General features: G+C 42.3%; 1 protein-coding gene across 3 annotated transcripts in view; it reads right to left on the bottom strand.

The window, feature by feature from the left end:
* Positions 1-16,345, bottom strand: part of LOC126418730 (fatty acyl-CoA reductase 1-like) — a 498,968-nt gene that overhangs the window by 89,247 nt on the left and 393,376 nt on the right. For 2 of the 3 annotated variants that reach the window (XM_050085640.1, XM_050085639.1), the window contains exon 2: positions 11,865-12,101. The exons of the other annotated variant lie outside the window; for it this stretch is intronic. In XM_050085640.1, the coding sequence (XP_049941597.1) occupies positions 11,865-12,086 (222 nt within the window). In that variant the 5' untranslated portion in view covers positions 12,087-12,101. The remainder of the gene's footprint in view (positions 1-11,864; positions 12,102-16,345) is intronic. 3 annotated transcript variants of the gene reach the window in all.

Below are 16,345 nucleotides of genomic sequence, written 5' to 3'. Positions count from 1 at the left end.
TGACCGTGAACGGCATTCGTATCGTCAACATCTATGCACCCTCCGGATCTGATAATCGACAGGCGCGTGCACGATTCTACTCGGAGGAGATTGCCCCCCTATTCCATGGGAGGTATGACCAGATCTTGGTAGGGGGGGATTTTAACTGTGTACTCACACCGAAGGATCAAACTCCTAATTTCAGCTCCTGCCACGCATTGAACACGATCTGCCGGGAGATGGCCCTTATGGACACGTGGGAAAAGATCCATGGGCAGCGAGAGGGCTACACGTATTTTACTAGCCACTCGGCGAGCAGGCTGGATCGGATTTATGTTTCTGACGGATTAAGAGATCACGTGTTGGCTGCTGAACGTTGGCCCACAGCTTTTACGGATCACCTTGCATATTTATGCGCGTTAACCCTCCCACGGCAGCGGGTCTGGCGGAGTCGTAGTTCCTGGAAACTTAATTCCTCCTTATTGGTGGATCTCGAATGTCGCCAGCGGATCGAAGAAACATGGCAGACTTGCACTCGCCGTCTGCCGCTGCACCGTACGGTTCTTTCGTGGTGGCTGCAGTGTGCAAAACCGGCGATACGAAGAGCTCTCATGACGTATGGCAAGGAAAAAGCGAAATGGCTCCGAGATACACTTGATTATTACTACATGGTGCTCCGCGACCTGTCCTCCATGGCCCCATCGCCCGAGCGTCAAGCAGAAGTCCATCGCATTCATGCCTGCATTTTATCGATCACGAGACGTCGACTGCAGGGACTTTCAATCCGTGCTCGGTGCTTGGACAACGTCGATGGAGAACGTATTGGCATGCATCATGTGTCCAAGGGACATGCGCGTAATCGCCGATCCCTAATCAGAGTCCTCCATGATGACGATGGTCGGTCCTTGACGTCACAACAGGCCATTGCTGCTGAGTTTCTGGAGCATTACCGCCTCCTTTTCACTGGGACGCCGACGGACAATCGGACAAGAGAAGAAATTTTGTGACAGATGCAAACGGAGGTGGATGGTCCGGATGCAGAGGCGCTATTGGAACCCTAACGGAAGATGACATCCGGGGCGCACTCGCGAAGGGTGCGGTGCATAAATCCCCTGGGCCAGATGGGTTGACACTCGAATTTTACCGCGCATTTGCGGATTTAATGATGTACCAGTTGGTATTGATGTATAATGAGTTATTGAGCCCTGACACGGACGTTCCGTCGCAGTTCATGGCGGGAATACTTATACCAATACCAAAATCGTCAGCGAGTGTCAGCGCCCATCAATTTAGACCGCTCACGATGCTCAATACTGACTATAAGATCTTTGCGCGAATGTTGGCGGCAAGGCTCAAGACTGTAATATCCAATACAATACCCCCAGACCAGGCTTGTCTAGGGGTTCGGAGCAACATACATTCTATCCTCGGCGAATACCGTGACGTAATTTCCCTGACGGAAGCTTGTCGCATGCGAGCGGCGTTCGTATCGGTGGATTTTGATCGTGCCTTTGACAGGATCAACCATGATTTCCTTGACTCGACCATGCGACGCATGGCGATACCACAGGATTTTATTACCGTCCTCATGCGCCTCCTTCGCGGCGCTTCTTCGACGGTGAGAGTCAATTGCAGGGAGGTAGGAACGATTCCTATTTGCAGCTCAGTTAGGCAAGGATGTCCCTTGTCAATGATACTGTTTACAATAGCGCTCGAACCATTGATGCAGACTCTTAGACGGACTCTAACAGGCGTCCGACTCCGTGCGAGCTCCTTCACGTGTCGTGCATACGCCGACGACTTGATGATACTCGTCCGGTCGGAGAACGAAGTAAGTCAGGTGGTTACCCTTCTTACTGCGTACGGAGTAGCTGCGGGAAGCAGGGTCAACATGAATAAAACCAAGATCATGCACATCGGTCGAGGGCTGGACGCTCTGCGCAGTCCGTTTACGACGGTGGACATCTTGCGATGCTTAGGTGTCTTGTTCACCCGATCGCTACGGCAATCAGTGGCGGCGAGCTATCGACGTCTCCTCCAGAACGTCCGACTGCACATACGCAACAATTCACTCCGAACGCACGACCTGCTCCAAAGGATGGACTACACTAATGTTCACCTGGCCTCGCGACTGCCGCACTTGGCACAGGTACTGCCAATGCCACATGGTATTGCTGACCGATTAATGGCGGTCTTTGGATACTATGTCAGCCAAAGAATGTTGTTTAAGATCAAATACGAGACTTTAACTCTCCCACACCATTCTGGAGGACTTAACCTCACGGATGTGCGGAACAAGGCTCTAGCTCTATACCTGCGAGCGACGCTACGAACTTGGAATCAACGGCAACACACCATCACGTCGGCCATCCTGGATGTGCTTCTTCCCACGTCCTTTGAACCACCGGTGGCGGTAGGCACAATCTCGCCCTCGTTTTCTCACGTCGCGCGATTTTTTCTTGATTTTAGTTATGTTCAGTTACAGATACCTTCCACCAGAATCCCAACTACCCGTGAGATATATCGATACTTGCGGCGTCATCATGGCTACAATGTTGTCGAACTTAAATACCCAACACGAAACTGGCGAAAGATTTGGCGAGCTGTCCATATACCACTCCTCACCACAGCAGCTCGATCGTCATGGTATACATTAATCAACCGAAAGACAGTCAACCGCCAACGATTGTATGACATTCGCATGGTGGATTCCCCGCTCTGCCTTATATGTGGCATGCAGGACACCGACGAACATTCTCTGCAGTGCGGTGAGGCAAAGGATGTCTGGCGGCTGACGCAACGCATCATAGCCCTCCTCCGGCGCACCGACGAATCCACGATCACGACGGACGCTTTATTTTTCCCTGACCCTGTTTTTTTTCCCTCACACAAAACATCGGCAATCCAATGGATTGGAGGACACGCATCGCACTACGTGCTCTCGCGGACCTTGATATCGGGCATGGACTATTGGCATTATCTACTGTAACAACACGATATCAACCGACGCCACTCTAAATATAAAACGCATTTTGCGAACTTTCTAGGCAGCATGTTTCATAACCCCCCGAAGCGGTGGGGAGTCCCAGGTTTACGTTGTTTCGAGGGATAGGATTTACTCGCAGTGAAGTGACGAGGATGTCACTTCGGCCCTATATTTATTTCCCTTCTTTTTTATATATGATTTTTCTTTTGGGACATTAAAATTAAATGAATAAACAAAATATTATTGTTACTAAAGAAAACAAAAAATTACAATGTCAATGTTTCCTTCCTGCTGGCTCTCCCTTATCCTATCAGGAGACGGGGACACCGTGGCCAGGCCTCCAAGTACGACCCCTGCCCACTCTGCCCCCTGACCTACTTAAAAAAAATGGGTAGCATCTAAAAAAAAAAAAAAGATGGATAGAGCGTTTGCCATGTAAGAAGGAGATCCCGGGTTCGAGCCCCGGTCGGGGCACACATTTTTCAACATGTCCCCAATGAAGTACATAAACGCCTGTTTACAGCTAGGGTGTCCATTTAATTATCATTAAATTTTCACATATTTAAGTCTAATACTTAGAGCCTTCAGTTTTCCTTAAAAACAACTACGACACCCGTCTGCCGATGCAGAGGTTCGAGGTCCCGGCGATCGTGACAGGGACACCCTCTCCACTAGCGCACGACACACGTACTTCTGAACAGTGTACTAAATGAAATATGCATTGTATTCACAACCCAGCGCCGTGACTACCGCTCTGTGAAACTGTTAGCTCAGATAACTGTTATAATGCTAGCAGAATGTCTCTGATTTCGTTCTAAATCGGTTGTCATGCACTTTAGAATTGATCGTACTAGTGTCCTCTGTGCCTTTATCCTTTAAGGAATGTGTGATATTCCGAGAACCATTCCAGAAAAGCTCAGAGCTCCATCTCCTGCTCCTATACTTTACAAAGAACGATTAAGTTAACCACTACATTGCAGATGAATTATCGTTAAATTGAATTACTTCGCCATTTATGAAACCAACGCTATGGAAGCGAACCGATTGGCAGAAATATATGTGTGCAGGACGGCAGCGTTTGATGTCCGAACTCAAACAGAACCAGGCGATAAGAAGATGATTATTAAGAAGCTTTTTTGTTTTTTAAAAAAAAAAAAACGTGGCACCAAAATACAAATGCTTAAAATCTTTGCAAGTAAACCGCTATTCAAAATAGTTGAAGAGAAAGAAAACCGTTTAAGAGAGGTAGTATGGGAAGAGGGGATTACAATGAGTATGGCAACTATAGAGACATTTCACCATTGTTAGTAGCTGAAAAGGTCTAGGTTGAGTAAGTTCACTAGATTGAGGAATAAGATTGAACACAATTAAAAGAAGGGTACATAAGCTTTCTCCCACACAAAATCAGCCAAGAATTCATCTTCATGCTTAGGATGGACAATCAATATCTACTCGAGAAGAAAGCAAGATCTTTCATGCGGCTTCATGAAACATGCATGTGACACAGTCCCAACGGCTGAACCCTAGATGTCTATAGAGGAACGTAGCGAGGCATTTTACAGGTCTTTTACGTGCTTTCATGCAAATTGCAGGATCTACCCAAGAGCTGTGAATTACGGATTCATGGGCGGAAATATGTTGCAGCAGTCGAACCCCGTTGAAGTTAGCAGCGTTCCCTTGAAGAAGACTTGGTGATAGCAGCCTTCAGAAAACAAAACTTGAAACAAGATGTCAGTGGATGGAAGAGTTGAATAGGAGAGGAAACAAATAAATGTTGGAAGAACCAAAACCATCGTTATAAACAAAAGTGAAGAAGTTGAAGGGAAGCAATCAGAGTAACATTTTAAACCTAAGTATGGAATATGGAGATAATGTGACGTTCCAGGCACTGATCACTTAGTTCATGCTCCTACTTTTAGGTAACACCATTACTGGGCGAGGCACTCAGAGTGTGCTCTCCAAAGCCTAGGGCTCCTCTAGGCCTCTGCGATAGCTCCACCAAAATAATTTCAACCCAAAGAACAAAGTACATCAAGTCTTGGCATACACTGACAAAAACAACTGTCATAAATATTACACCAATGTTGGTTTTGTAAATGTTACTAGCTGAGTGCCCAGAGTTGTCTGGGTGTGTATTTATATTTATCTCTCCTCCTTTCCCCTCTCTTTACCCGCCTCCACCCACCCCCATCTCTGTCTACCTCCTCCTCCTCCCTGACCACTATGTCCATCTTCCCTTGCCCCTCTCTCTGTCCATCTCCTTCTCTTTCTTTCTCTGTCCATTTCCTCCTCACCTGTCTCTATCTCCTGCTCCTCTCACTGTGTCACTGTTTTCTCCACCGTCTCTCTGTCAATCTCGTCCCCTTCCCCTTCTTTCAAATTTCTAATCCCACCTCTCAGTTTATCTCCTTCCCCCATGTCTGTGTCCATTTTCTCTTTCCCCCTTTCTAGCTGTCCTTCTTCACCTCCCACAGCCACTATCCACGTTATCACCGCTATCCCCCAGTATTTCGTTTCAGATAGTATAAGCAATATGAGCGCTAAGTTTGGATGAAATCGATCCAGGGGTTTAGGAGTGGTATTTTATGCATGGATTTTCACGAGTACGCGCTTGTACATATATATTACACATATATGTAACATATTTCACACTTATTTGCACACATATTTCTCCTGCATTGCTAGCGAAATTCACCCTGCAGTTTCGTTTTCAAGCAGATCAATTTTAAGACGTCATATCTCCTAAACTATGTATCAGTTGGAAATGGAGTCAGCTGCAAATTAAAAGATCGTGCCTGGTGTGGCGGCTTTACAGCAAGTACAGCGAAAATGTAGTCAGCGCTAAACTTGTTTCCTTTTACCATTTTGTGAGGGTATCAGCTAGAAAATTTCTCGCATAGGTTTGAAATTATGCGTAAGGTTTGTTGTCTCATTCTGAAATAATGGATGAATGTAGTCTGGATATTTGCGCGTCTTGAGGTACACTAAGTTTTCACTCATTGAGAGTAGACGGTTCTTAGCCCCACACGGGTTCTTGCCGGACAGTAAGTGTTACTTGTAGCAAGTTTTGTTGACATCCAACCAGTGCTTTAGCAGGAGATGTGGAACATACATAAATATATATGCACAGTGCGTAGTAGCCGAAAATGAGCGTATAACGATGCTACTCCGAAAAACTGCAACCAGAAGAATTTAACTTGTACAAGTGGCTACATGGTGACTCAATACTCGCCACTACACACACAGACATCCAGCGGTCTGTGCTGACGTTCTCTCCTTCTCTGCCTCTCTCTCTCTCTCTCTCTCTCTCTTTCTCTCGCTGCGCACTGTCTCATCTACACACACTGTAAATAATCCTCTATGCTCTCTCATCCATTAACACCTCAAACTGCGTGAATTTCGTAATCCAGCCTCCCGTCCCCTCCTCTCCCGGCACTATATGAACTGCGCCGCGCAGAACAGAGGACACTTCCGACTCAAGTTTTCGACTGCAACGTACAGTACAATTCGGCACAGCGAATCCGCTCACCGCTCTTGGACTACAATATATTCGATTCGTGTTTGTTACTGAGTGCAGTTTTAATATTCGCAGTTTTCTGCGATATTATTCTATGTTGTCATATTGCAAAATTAAGCTGTTAATTTTGAAGGATGGAATGCAGTATTGGCTTTAAGGTGCAGCAACAAAATCTTGCATTTAAAGGTCACGGGTATTTCGCCTAGGTGATACATCAACCGCAAGACCACGACTTTCAAAAAGGTGATGTAACGACTTCAGGCTCCACGATTTCACGCAGTAAGATATCTAACGACTCACTAAAAGTGAAAAAAAACGAGAATATAAGAAATCTTACACCAGTCTCGAGTTTGTTGATTCTAACAGCTCTCCTTCCTGCAGTTTGCTATATGTTTACACGCAGTTCCATGGTATCTGCTAAGAAGACTGATATTTGGAAACTGTAATCGCCGAATCCTTAGAAAATAACGAAGTACTTTTTTATACAAGAGAAAGAACAATTATTAAGATGTAAAAAAGTATGGCGTCTGTGACCCATACTGTGAATACAAAAGCCATGGAGGCATCACATTTGGTCGGCTATCGCCTTGCACAAGTGGGCGATGCACACACTGTCGCTGAGAATTTAATAAAACCATCTCTGGCAGACATAGCGCACGAAAGATCTGCAAAGTATCTCTATACCGTATCAATTTCGGACAACCCTCTTTCAATAGAGAAATAGAAATGTTTATAATACTGATCCTGTTCGTTGGTGAGACAGCAGAATCCAGACCACATCAAAAAAGAATTAGCTGGCCTCCTTCACCCCAATAATTCGTCTTGAAAATAGATGAGTCGACTTATATTGCTGCACTGGCCATCTTCCTAATAATTTTGCGATATCTATATAAACGTTCATATGGAGAAAACATGCTTATCTGCGCACTTCGTCCAACTGCAATTACGGGAAAGAAGTATGTTGACATGGTTAACTATTTATTTGAAATAAATCATCACGACTGGAACGATTGTATCTCTATGATCGAGGCAAGGTAAATGACTGGTAAAACAGCTGGAGCGGTATCTCCAACAAAAAGTAAAGCGCCGCTGCTACAGGCAAGAGTCCGTGATAAAGAATATTCTGCCAAATCTAAAATCGTTTCTCTGTGAATCAGTAAAAATAATCAGTTACATTAAATCACACTTTCTCCAGTACTGATAGTTTTCAGAATTATAAGAAGATTATGGGAGCAATCATAAAGACCCACTACCGACATTGAGGTCACTTCGATATCTCGAGCTAAGATCTTAGCAATATTATTCGAACTAAGAGCTTAATTACAAGCTTCTATGACTGACATTTCTTCCAATTTAAATGATCATTTGACTGATGTACGTTGGTAGTTCAGGCTAAGTTTGTTGGTTGCTCTCTTTGGAAAAGTTAATGAATTACTTGTAAATCCATCTTCACGTATAAAACACACAACAGTTTTCAATAGTACTACTAATAAAATAGCTACCTTAAAAGACAGATCCTTGGATCATTAGTGTTGGTAATATACCATTAGGAAACTTTATAATACCGACTGTGTTCGTTAGTGAGACATCAGAGTTATTAGATAAAATACTTGAAGAATTGGTCTTATGTCTCTATGATAGCTGAGCATGTTTTGAAACTTATTTTCCTGAAGAGCAGAAGTGAAAATAAATTATCGTACAGAATTTGCAGAATCTTTTTAAGGGGCTCCGGAAAGGCTCAAAATCATGAAAAGTTCAATTTTTACTTTTTTGTGTTTTCTGAATCTGCAGACTATTACCTTGTAATAGATATATAATTTATTCAATTCCGAAGACTACAACTATTTTTAAATTTTTTTTCAAATGTGCTCTACATGAGCGTGACCCACTGTGGCGCTGTTAAACTGCTGTCAAATGGTGTTATTATTAACGCCCGTGTTCATCAGGTACATTTTAGTGATGTGAGATAAAGTATGTGTTGTGGCTAACCTGTGATGGTTCAATATATATCGCTGGTGTGATTATCGATTGTTTCATGTTTATTTACTCTGTCGTTATCTCGAAAATATTCGTAATTAATTCTGTTTCTTGAGTCTCTGTTTTGTTGAAGTATAATAATGAGTAAAAGTAAAGTTTTAGAAATCCTCTGAAGGCTTTTAAGAAAAGGAGAAATGTTGGAAAGCCAAAGGTATGTGTTATTACTGTAAACAATAAAGACGATAACCAAGTGAGTGAACCTAACCTCTCAAGTACACCTGCCCATAGCAGTCAAAGTGGGAAAGAAAATACTTCACAGAAGAAGCTTGGTTCAATGAGTGAAAACTATGAATGTTTTATGGGCGAATCGGATGTGAATGAAATATTTGATATGTCGGTTCTCAAAGGAATTTTTGAAACTGTGTAAGATGTATTCATTGTAGTGAAGTTGGTCTGGAACTCTCCATAATAAAGCACGTAGGACTTGCTAGTGAAATACAACTGAAATGTGATAAGTGTTCATACATGACCACCTTTTGGAACAGTGTTGCAGTAACTGCAACTGAAGAAAATGGTAGCAAATTCTACGAACACAACAACGAGCGATGCTTGCTTTAGACAAGGAACGCCTTCGGGCTGCAGACAGGGCTGTAAAGAGTATAGAAATACAAGCAAGAGTAAACAGGAGGAGGAACAAAAGGAAGCTGGAGGAGGAGTTTGCAGAGGATGAAGATAATCCATCCTATGGACCTGGAATGCACTAAAAACTTAATCCAATTTTTGTCGCTCGATTCCCAAAACTTTTATTTTCTCATACTAATTACATGTTTTCTAAGGATCTTCCAAACATATTTGTTTCAAACTTTCAGTAAATGTTACACAGTACCTTCTGCATAATTTAACACAGCCTTTTTCCAAAAAACTGTATATTTTTGAATATATAAATAAAAAAATTGCAAAAAAATGTTGTGAATTTTCATTACAATTGAAAAAAAAAATCATCTTTAATAACTGAACTAAAATTTTGTAAAATCCTTGTGTTAAGTTGTAGCCCATATTCCAATAAATAATCTGTAAAAAGTTCAACTTCCTACCTCAAATACTTTGTGAGGAAAGATGTAATTTATAAGCGTTATTTTAACATTGCAAGTATAGGGCGTTCCGGAGCCCCTTAAGAAATGACATCATATTCAAGCGTGTAATCATTATTCAAAACAATGTCACTTGATGATTTCCCCACGACTTCCCACACAAGCTGTGACTGTTCTTCTTCCATTTGCGGTACTACATTGGTGTGGATTGGAATTTTCAGCGTATGCAGCTACAAATACAAATTAGCCCCATAGACTGGATATTAAACATAACAAGCGTCTTCAACTATCTTCTATCAAGCCTGGCATTAAACAGTTGGTAAAAATTAAAACAAAGAACGCTTCGTACCTCCTACTAAAGGGAAACAATTTTATTCATTTACAGTGGAATCAATACAGTGTAATCCTGTGTTATGTGGCGCTTCGTATGTTGTTGTAGAAGTCAATAGTGTATAATGTACGCAATTTTGTATGATGTTCATTAAATGGTTATAATGAAAGAGTTAACACAAAACATGGTTCAGCTTCTTTAGGGTTCAGTAAAATATATATTATTACATCGCAAAAAATTTGGGAGCCTCTGGTCAACAAATTGCGATGCACGAAGAGACGGTAAAGTGCAGAATTTTCAAGAAGCACAACTACGGAACAGATATTGGTTGATAACAAAGGACAAGACGATTTAAAGCAAAATCTGAAATCTTTCAAATAATGTGATGAGCAGTGAATGCATGTTATTAGATTTTACACCAGAAGCCTGGAGGGAGTGTTCCAAATGCCAGATCAGTCTCCGAAGGAGCAAAATTTATGTGTGACTTTTTTTTCAAATATTATGTTCTGTTAATTTTCAATATGATGATTCTTGCATTACATACTGTACGTTGAGAAATTCATATCAATATGTATTCAATTAATGTACTGTCTTACAATTTGTAATAGGAATAGTGTATCCAATGCTTTTAATATTGTCATCTTGCTTCACATTCACTGTCATCCGGGTATACTGGCGGGACAAAATGACACTTCTGCATTCATTTCTAAAACTGACGAAAACGATTGCCATTATATTAAAACAAAATTTTATACAAGTAGGCACAATACAATAAAAGCCCATGTTAATGGTATGTGCAAAGAAACTTTTTCCAAAAACGAATTAGTCTGATATGACAGTGTACCAGTACAGACTTTCCAATCTTTCTACCTAGAATGGTGTAACACTCAAAACTATGTAACATGGCGTCAGAAGAGTTCCACTGATTTCAGTTTCTCTTCTGTCCATTTGATTTCTGATTAATTATTCTATAATCTTCTCAAAATCTGCTGTTTATTCCATAAAACCGTCCCACATCAACATGGACCCTCATGGCTGTGGTCATATCTACCTTGACTGTATGCCCTATGTGAACTTCCTCCTCTCCAGTATTTATTGGCATGTCCACTTCTCCCTCTGGCTCTCCTAATTCTCTGACCAACAACACGTCTTCCTATTCCCATTCTGTTTACAGTTCCCTCACTTACGTTGTCTGTCTTCTGGCTTTTAATGTGAGCTGAGAGTGGCGGAATTTACATTAATCGTATTCATTGTGGGCATAACCGGTGCAATGCGGTGTCAAAGGTGATAAATGTATCTTACAGCTACTATAAATAATAATACCGACGGTACAAGCACAGTTAACAGCATTCCAAAAGCAGTAATTATATTAGAACACCGGTCTGAGCCACGCTTGATAGCTGAGCAGCGATAGGAGTGTCCATAATCAATGCTTGACTTTTCCTCGCTGCCACTGATGATGAATGTCGGGTGTGTTATTGATGAAATACTTTGTGGGCCGGCATAGCTAGACCAAAATGGCGACAACATCACAATTATGTTTGTTTTGGACGAAGTTTGAAATGAACTGACGGTTAAATTGCAAGCAACATGAATATGAAAACGTGAGTAGCAATTGCAATCTGAACTGTATGATCCCGAGAAAGATAAGTTTCAGGAGATTTCGAATATTTGTTACCCATTAATCGGCAGATGCTTCACCTTTATTCAATGTGAGCCGCCCAAAAGTTTCGCTGTTTCTGAGGTGTTCGTTCCCAGACAGGAGGCCATAAAGCTCTACCTCCTTGGATTTCCCCATTTGTGACCTGTATCATCACTAGAATGATTCTCCATTCGTCTCTGTTCAGCCTCTGAACCTTCTTTAATGCGTCATGTTCCCACAAAGCCATGTCAATCAGTATTGAAATGTCAGTATTCCACTGGGGAGTGTTTATAAAGTTTTGGTTCACCTGTGTAGTACATCAAAACAACAGGGACACTCACCACACTGGACACATATTCTTCTAACCTCTCTTGGGGGTCCCGTCCACGCTTTGGCCTCACCAGCATGTAGATAGTGCCAATGTCAGGGCAGGATCGCAGCAGCTTCTCCACGGTGACCATCCCCAGGAAGCCGGTGGCCCCTGTCACCAGCACCGACCGGCCGGCATACCACTTTGGCACTCGGGAATCCGAACGCACATCCTGTCTTGCCACGGCAACCATTGGAGATATTTCTTCCTATAAAAAGGGGACATGGAATCAGAAAACGCTACATACTTGAGTACCTTCTCTGAAGTTCTGAAAATACATTAGGGAAGGGTTATTCTCTACTTGTACAGAAGCCAGATTGCAGCTATATGTTTCGAAGAACATGAAACGGGAGCAGTAGTTGAGAAGGGAGTGACACAGGGTTGTAGGCTATCCTCAGCTTTATTCAGCTGGAACACTGAGCAGAAACCAAGGAGAAGTTCGGAAAGTCGGTTACAGAAAAGGTCAAAGACGTTTCACATTAGCAGACGGCTTTGTTATTCTGTCAGAGACAGGTAAGTACCTCGAAGAGCAGTTAAAGTTGGTGATTAGTGTCTTGCAAGAAGGATATGAAAGCAATGTCAACAAAAATAAAAGATAAGCCATGGAATATATTCGAATTAAACCAGGCTATGCTGACGAAATAAAAATTAGGAAATGGGTGACTAAAATTATTAGTCGTGTTTTGCTGTTTGGACAGCAAATGAATTAATGGAGGTCGAAGTTCAGAAGAAATAAAATAGGACTGGCAGAAGGAGAAATGTTTTAGAAAAAGAAAAAACAAATGTGTAAACACCGAATATAAATTTGAATACTAGGCAGTCTTCTTTGAGCTATTTGTGTGGTGCGTGGTCTTGCCCTTAAGTGAAATCTGCATGCTAAATAGTTCAGCCAAGAACAGAACAGAAGCTTTATAAATTTGTTATGTGTGTTGATGGAGTAACTAATGAGTACGTACAGCGAATTGGTGACAAGACTCCTTTAAGTTGACGAAAATAGGGTACTGGTTGATATGACACAGTGTGAATCATCAAGAAATTGTCAGTTTGGGAAAGCGGGGAACAGAGGGCAGGGGAAGTAGTGTGCAAATTGTAGACAGAGATAAAGCCTTGAATATAGTAGGCACGTTCAAGTGGACGTGGGCTGCAGTAGATAGGCAGTGAAGAGGCTTGCACAGGAGATACCGACCACAGCAACAATGACTGAACCTGCGTCGTTCTCGTTTCAGTACGGAAGCGACAGTAATTCGAGAGGCTCACAAATTTGGTCCTAATATGAATTTCATAATCTATATTTGTATCACACTCAACAAATGTATTGTAATTGTAATAGAACTGGACGCTGTTTACATTTATTTTAATTCACAAAAATACCTCTAAAAAGATGTTTTTGGAGAAGTAAATCCAGGTTGTTTGCTCTGGTATACATATAAAATTTTTAGTGCTTGGAAAGTTTTTGGCACGGATCCCGTATGGCAAATCACTCACAAAGGTCATTAATTGCTTCATTTTCAAAGAATTTATGATATGTTTTTCACAATTTCTTATTGATTGAAAAACTAACGTTTACTGTAAAATTAGAAGCTTTATTTTACAGGTTCGTCTTAATCACACAGACTTTTACACTTCCATTACCGGGTTCAGCTGCTGCCATCTTCCGATCGGTTACAAACAAAAACAGGGTGTAACAAACTAAATTCAATTTGCTGACGCTAAATCCATGAAAGGCCTGGTGCTATATAAAAAATAAAATGTATTTACGCGAGTAACAGCCATGTATACGAGCCGCACATACCATAAAATATTGTGATGTATGTATCAACGTCAAATTATGCGTGTAGGTACACAGTAAATGCTGGTGATAATGAGGATGTGTCTGATATTTATACAAATAACTGATGCGAGCAGAAGGAACAATAGCTACGGTAGATGAATAACCAGTATCGCAAATGCAGTAGTTAAAATGCAGTATGCGTAGTCATTAATTAAAATTACTTCACATGGCAAAAGGAGCGTCTGACAATAAAACACGACCGATGTACAATACGTGGAATAAAGTCCACATAAAAAGTGCAAACAGTAATAAAGTGAAGCTTCTAGCCTGGCAAAGTAAAACACACAATTGTGTAAAAGCCAGTAAAGAGTTTCAGAATAAAATCGTATCTATAAAACGAAATATTCCAGTACGACATATGTAAGTAGGCTGTTTAGGTTTTTATGTTGGTGACGCCACCTAGCGCTCTGTATGAAAATCGCTGGGCTGTGTACAATCTGTGGCTGGTTGGACTCATTGTTGGAATATTCGAATGTAGCGTTGGGCAGTTGTATGTGAACAGCGCGTAGCTTTGGGCAGTTGGAGGTGAGCCGCCAGCAGTGGTGGATGTGGGGAGAGAGATGCCACAGTTTTGAGAGGACGTCTGTCCGTCAGAAAAAGGAAATTTGTTTAATTGGATGTCACAAATATATATGACTTTTGAACACAATTAAGGTAACTAGATTGTTTGTTCTCTATCAAAATCTTTCATTTGATAACTACACCTATCAGTAGTTAGTGCCTTCAGCTCAGCTGTTTGAAAATCAAGTAACGTAAGACTTTTTCCAGCACTGTCATTCTTAATTTTCAAAGGGGAAGTTTCACATACAATTAAACCGTAGCTGTAAGTGTAAGGTAATTAATGAAACAGTGACTATTAATGAAAGCCGTAAAGGCAATCTTTGCGAAACACATCATTGCTGTCTTGCGCCGCCCACCATATTCACCCCACTTTGCCCCTAAGCCATTTTTTCCTTTGCTAATGTCAAATCAGCGGTTACAGGGACGGTACACTGATCACCAGAACATTACGACCGCCGACGTACTATCGATATAAGCCCATGTAGGCGATAACAGTGTCACCTGGAGAGGAATGACATTTCGGAATCTGTGGTTGGTTTCTTCAACACGTGGCGAAATCAAGTGAATCCACGTCCAAGAGTCATGAGACCGGCCGGCCAACCCTCATTACAGATGTCAGACGTCATTTGCTGCATAGACTTTCAAAACAGGAGAGGCGACGAGCTTTGGAGGAGCTGAGACTTCAATGCCGCGCACAGTAGAAGTGCAGCAAACACTCATGACATTGTCAACTATGGCTGAAATGGGCACGTCAGCATCGGCAATGGACTTCGACACAGTGGCAGAGCGTTGCATGGTCTGATGAATCCCGACACGTTCTTCATCGTGCCGATGGGAGCGCGAGAATGTGTCATCTTCAGAGGAACATCTTGACACCTGTATTGTGGGAAACAGACAAGCTGATGGTGGCTCATTTATGTTCTGGGGAATATTCACGTGGGCATTCATGGGTCCAGTCAAACTCGTGCTAGGCACCATGACGGCCAAGGGGAGGCACACCCTTCATTACGATACGATCACGATTCCTGACGGCAGAGACATTTTGCAGCAAGATAATGGGCCATGTCACGAGACCAGGAGTGTGATGGAGTTGTTCGAGGAACGTAGTAGCGACTTCCAGTTGATGTGCTGGCCATGCAACTCGCCAGGTCTGAATCTCATCGTAAACATCTGAGATATGACTGAATTTTGCTTCAGAGGTCATCGCCCCCCTCCCCAGAATTTACCGGACTTAGATGGCTTGTGTGTGCAGCTATGGTGCCAACTCCTTCCAGCGACCTACGAAGGCCTCATTTTCATTGCTTTCAAGCCGTGATGCACTGCCACTGTTATCAGTGCCAATGTGGACATACTGGTTGTTACAAAGGTGGTCATAATCTTCTTGCTGATCAATGTATTTGACAGTGTGGAATTGAGTAAAGCAAAAGTGATGGAGCTTCTCAACAAGCTGACAGAAGCAGACTTCTAGCCCTGTCATGGAAAATTCGTATGGAGCATTGTAAGAATTGGCAAGGTGAGTATTTTCGAGGTGATGTGTTTTGTATTGCCACTGATTATCAGTAAAATGTTTTGCATCACCAATCCAGTTATTTAGTGGCCACAACACATAGCCAGCAGCCGAGCACCACAGAGTAAAGGTGGCAAAAGGTGTATGCTACGAGCTAAACTTGCTTCAGTACTCCTGGGCCAGCATGCTTGGGTTCAATTGCCATCGCCCACCATCTTCTGCCTGCCTGATGCAGACATGATGCTGTATGTTTATTTAAGGTTTTTAATAAAGGGTTCTGGCAACAAGGAAGGTGCCTATTTCGCTTGCCACATAGGGCAGCAAGCCACTCGCCCACACCTTTCTAATGACACACCTTTACAATTGGTACCAGAACATCTGTTTGAGGATGAAATGGCTGACTAATGGAGGGTAGAAATGGAAAGAATGCAGAAGTAGTGGCAGCCCAGCCAGCGCAAGAATACAAAGGAGCACCGAGTTTAAATGTTTTGGGCCTGTTTGGCTGTGTTTTGCTCTTTATTTTCTTTATACTTAGTATACTGTATTTTTTGTG

The sequence above is a fragment of the Schistocerca serialis genome, chromosome 9 (genome assembly GCF_023864345.2).
Source record: "Schistocerca serialis cubense isolate TAMUIC-IGC-003099 chromosome 9, iqSchSeri2.2, whole genome shotgun sequence".
NCBI classification, from domain to species: Eukaryota; Metazoa; Arthropoda; class Insecta; order Orthoptera; family Acrididae; genus Schistocerca; species Schistocerca serialis.
This window is presented reverse-complemented; position numbering and strand designations above follow the sequence as displayed.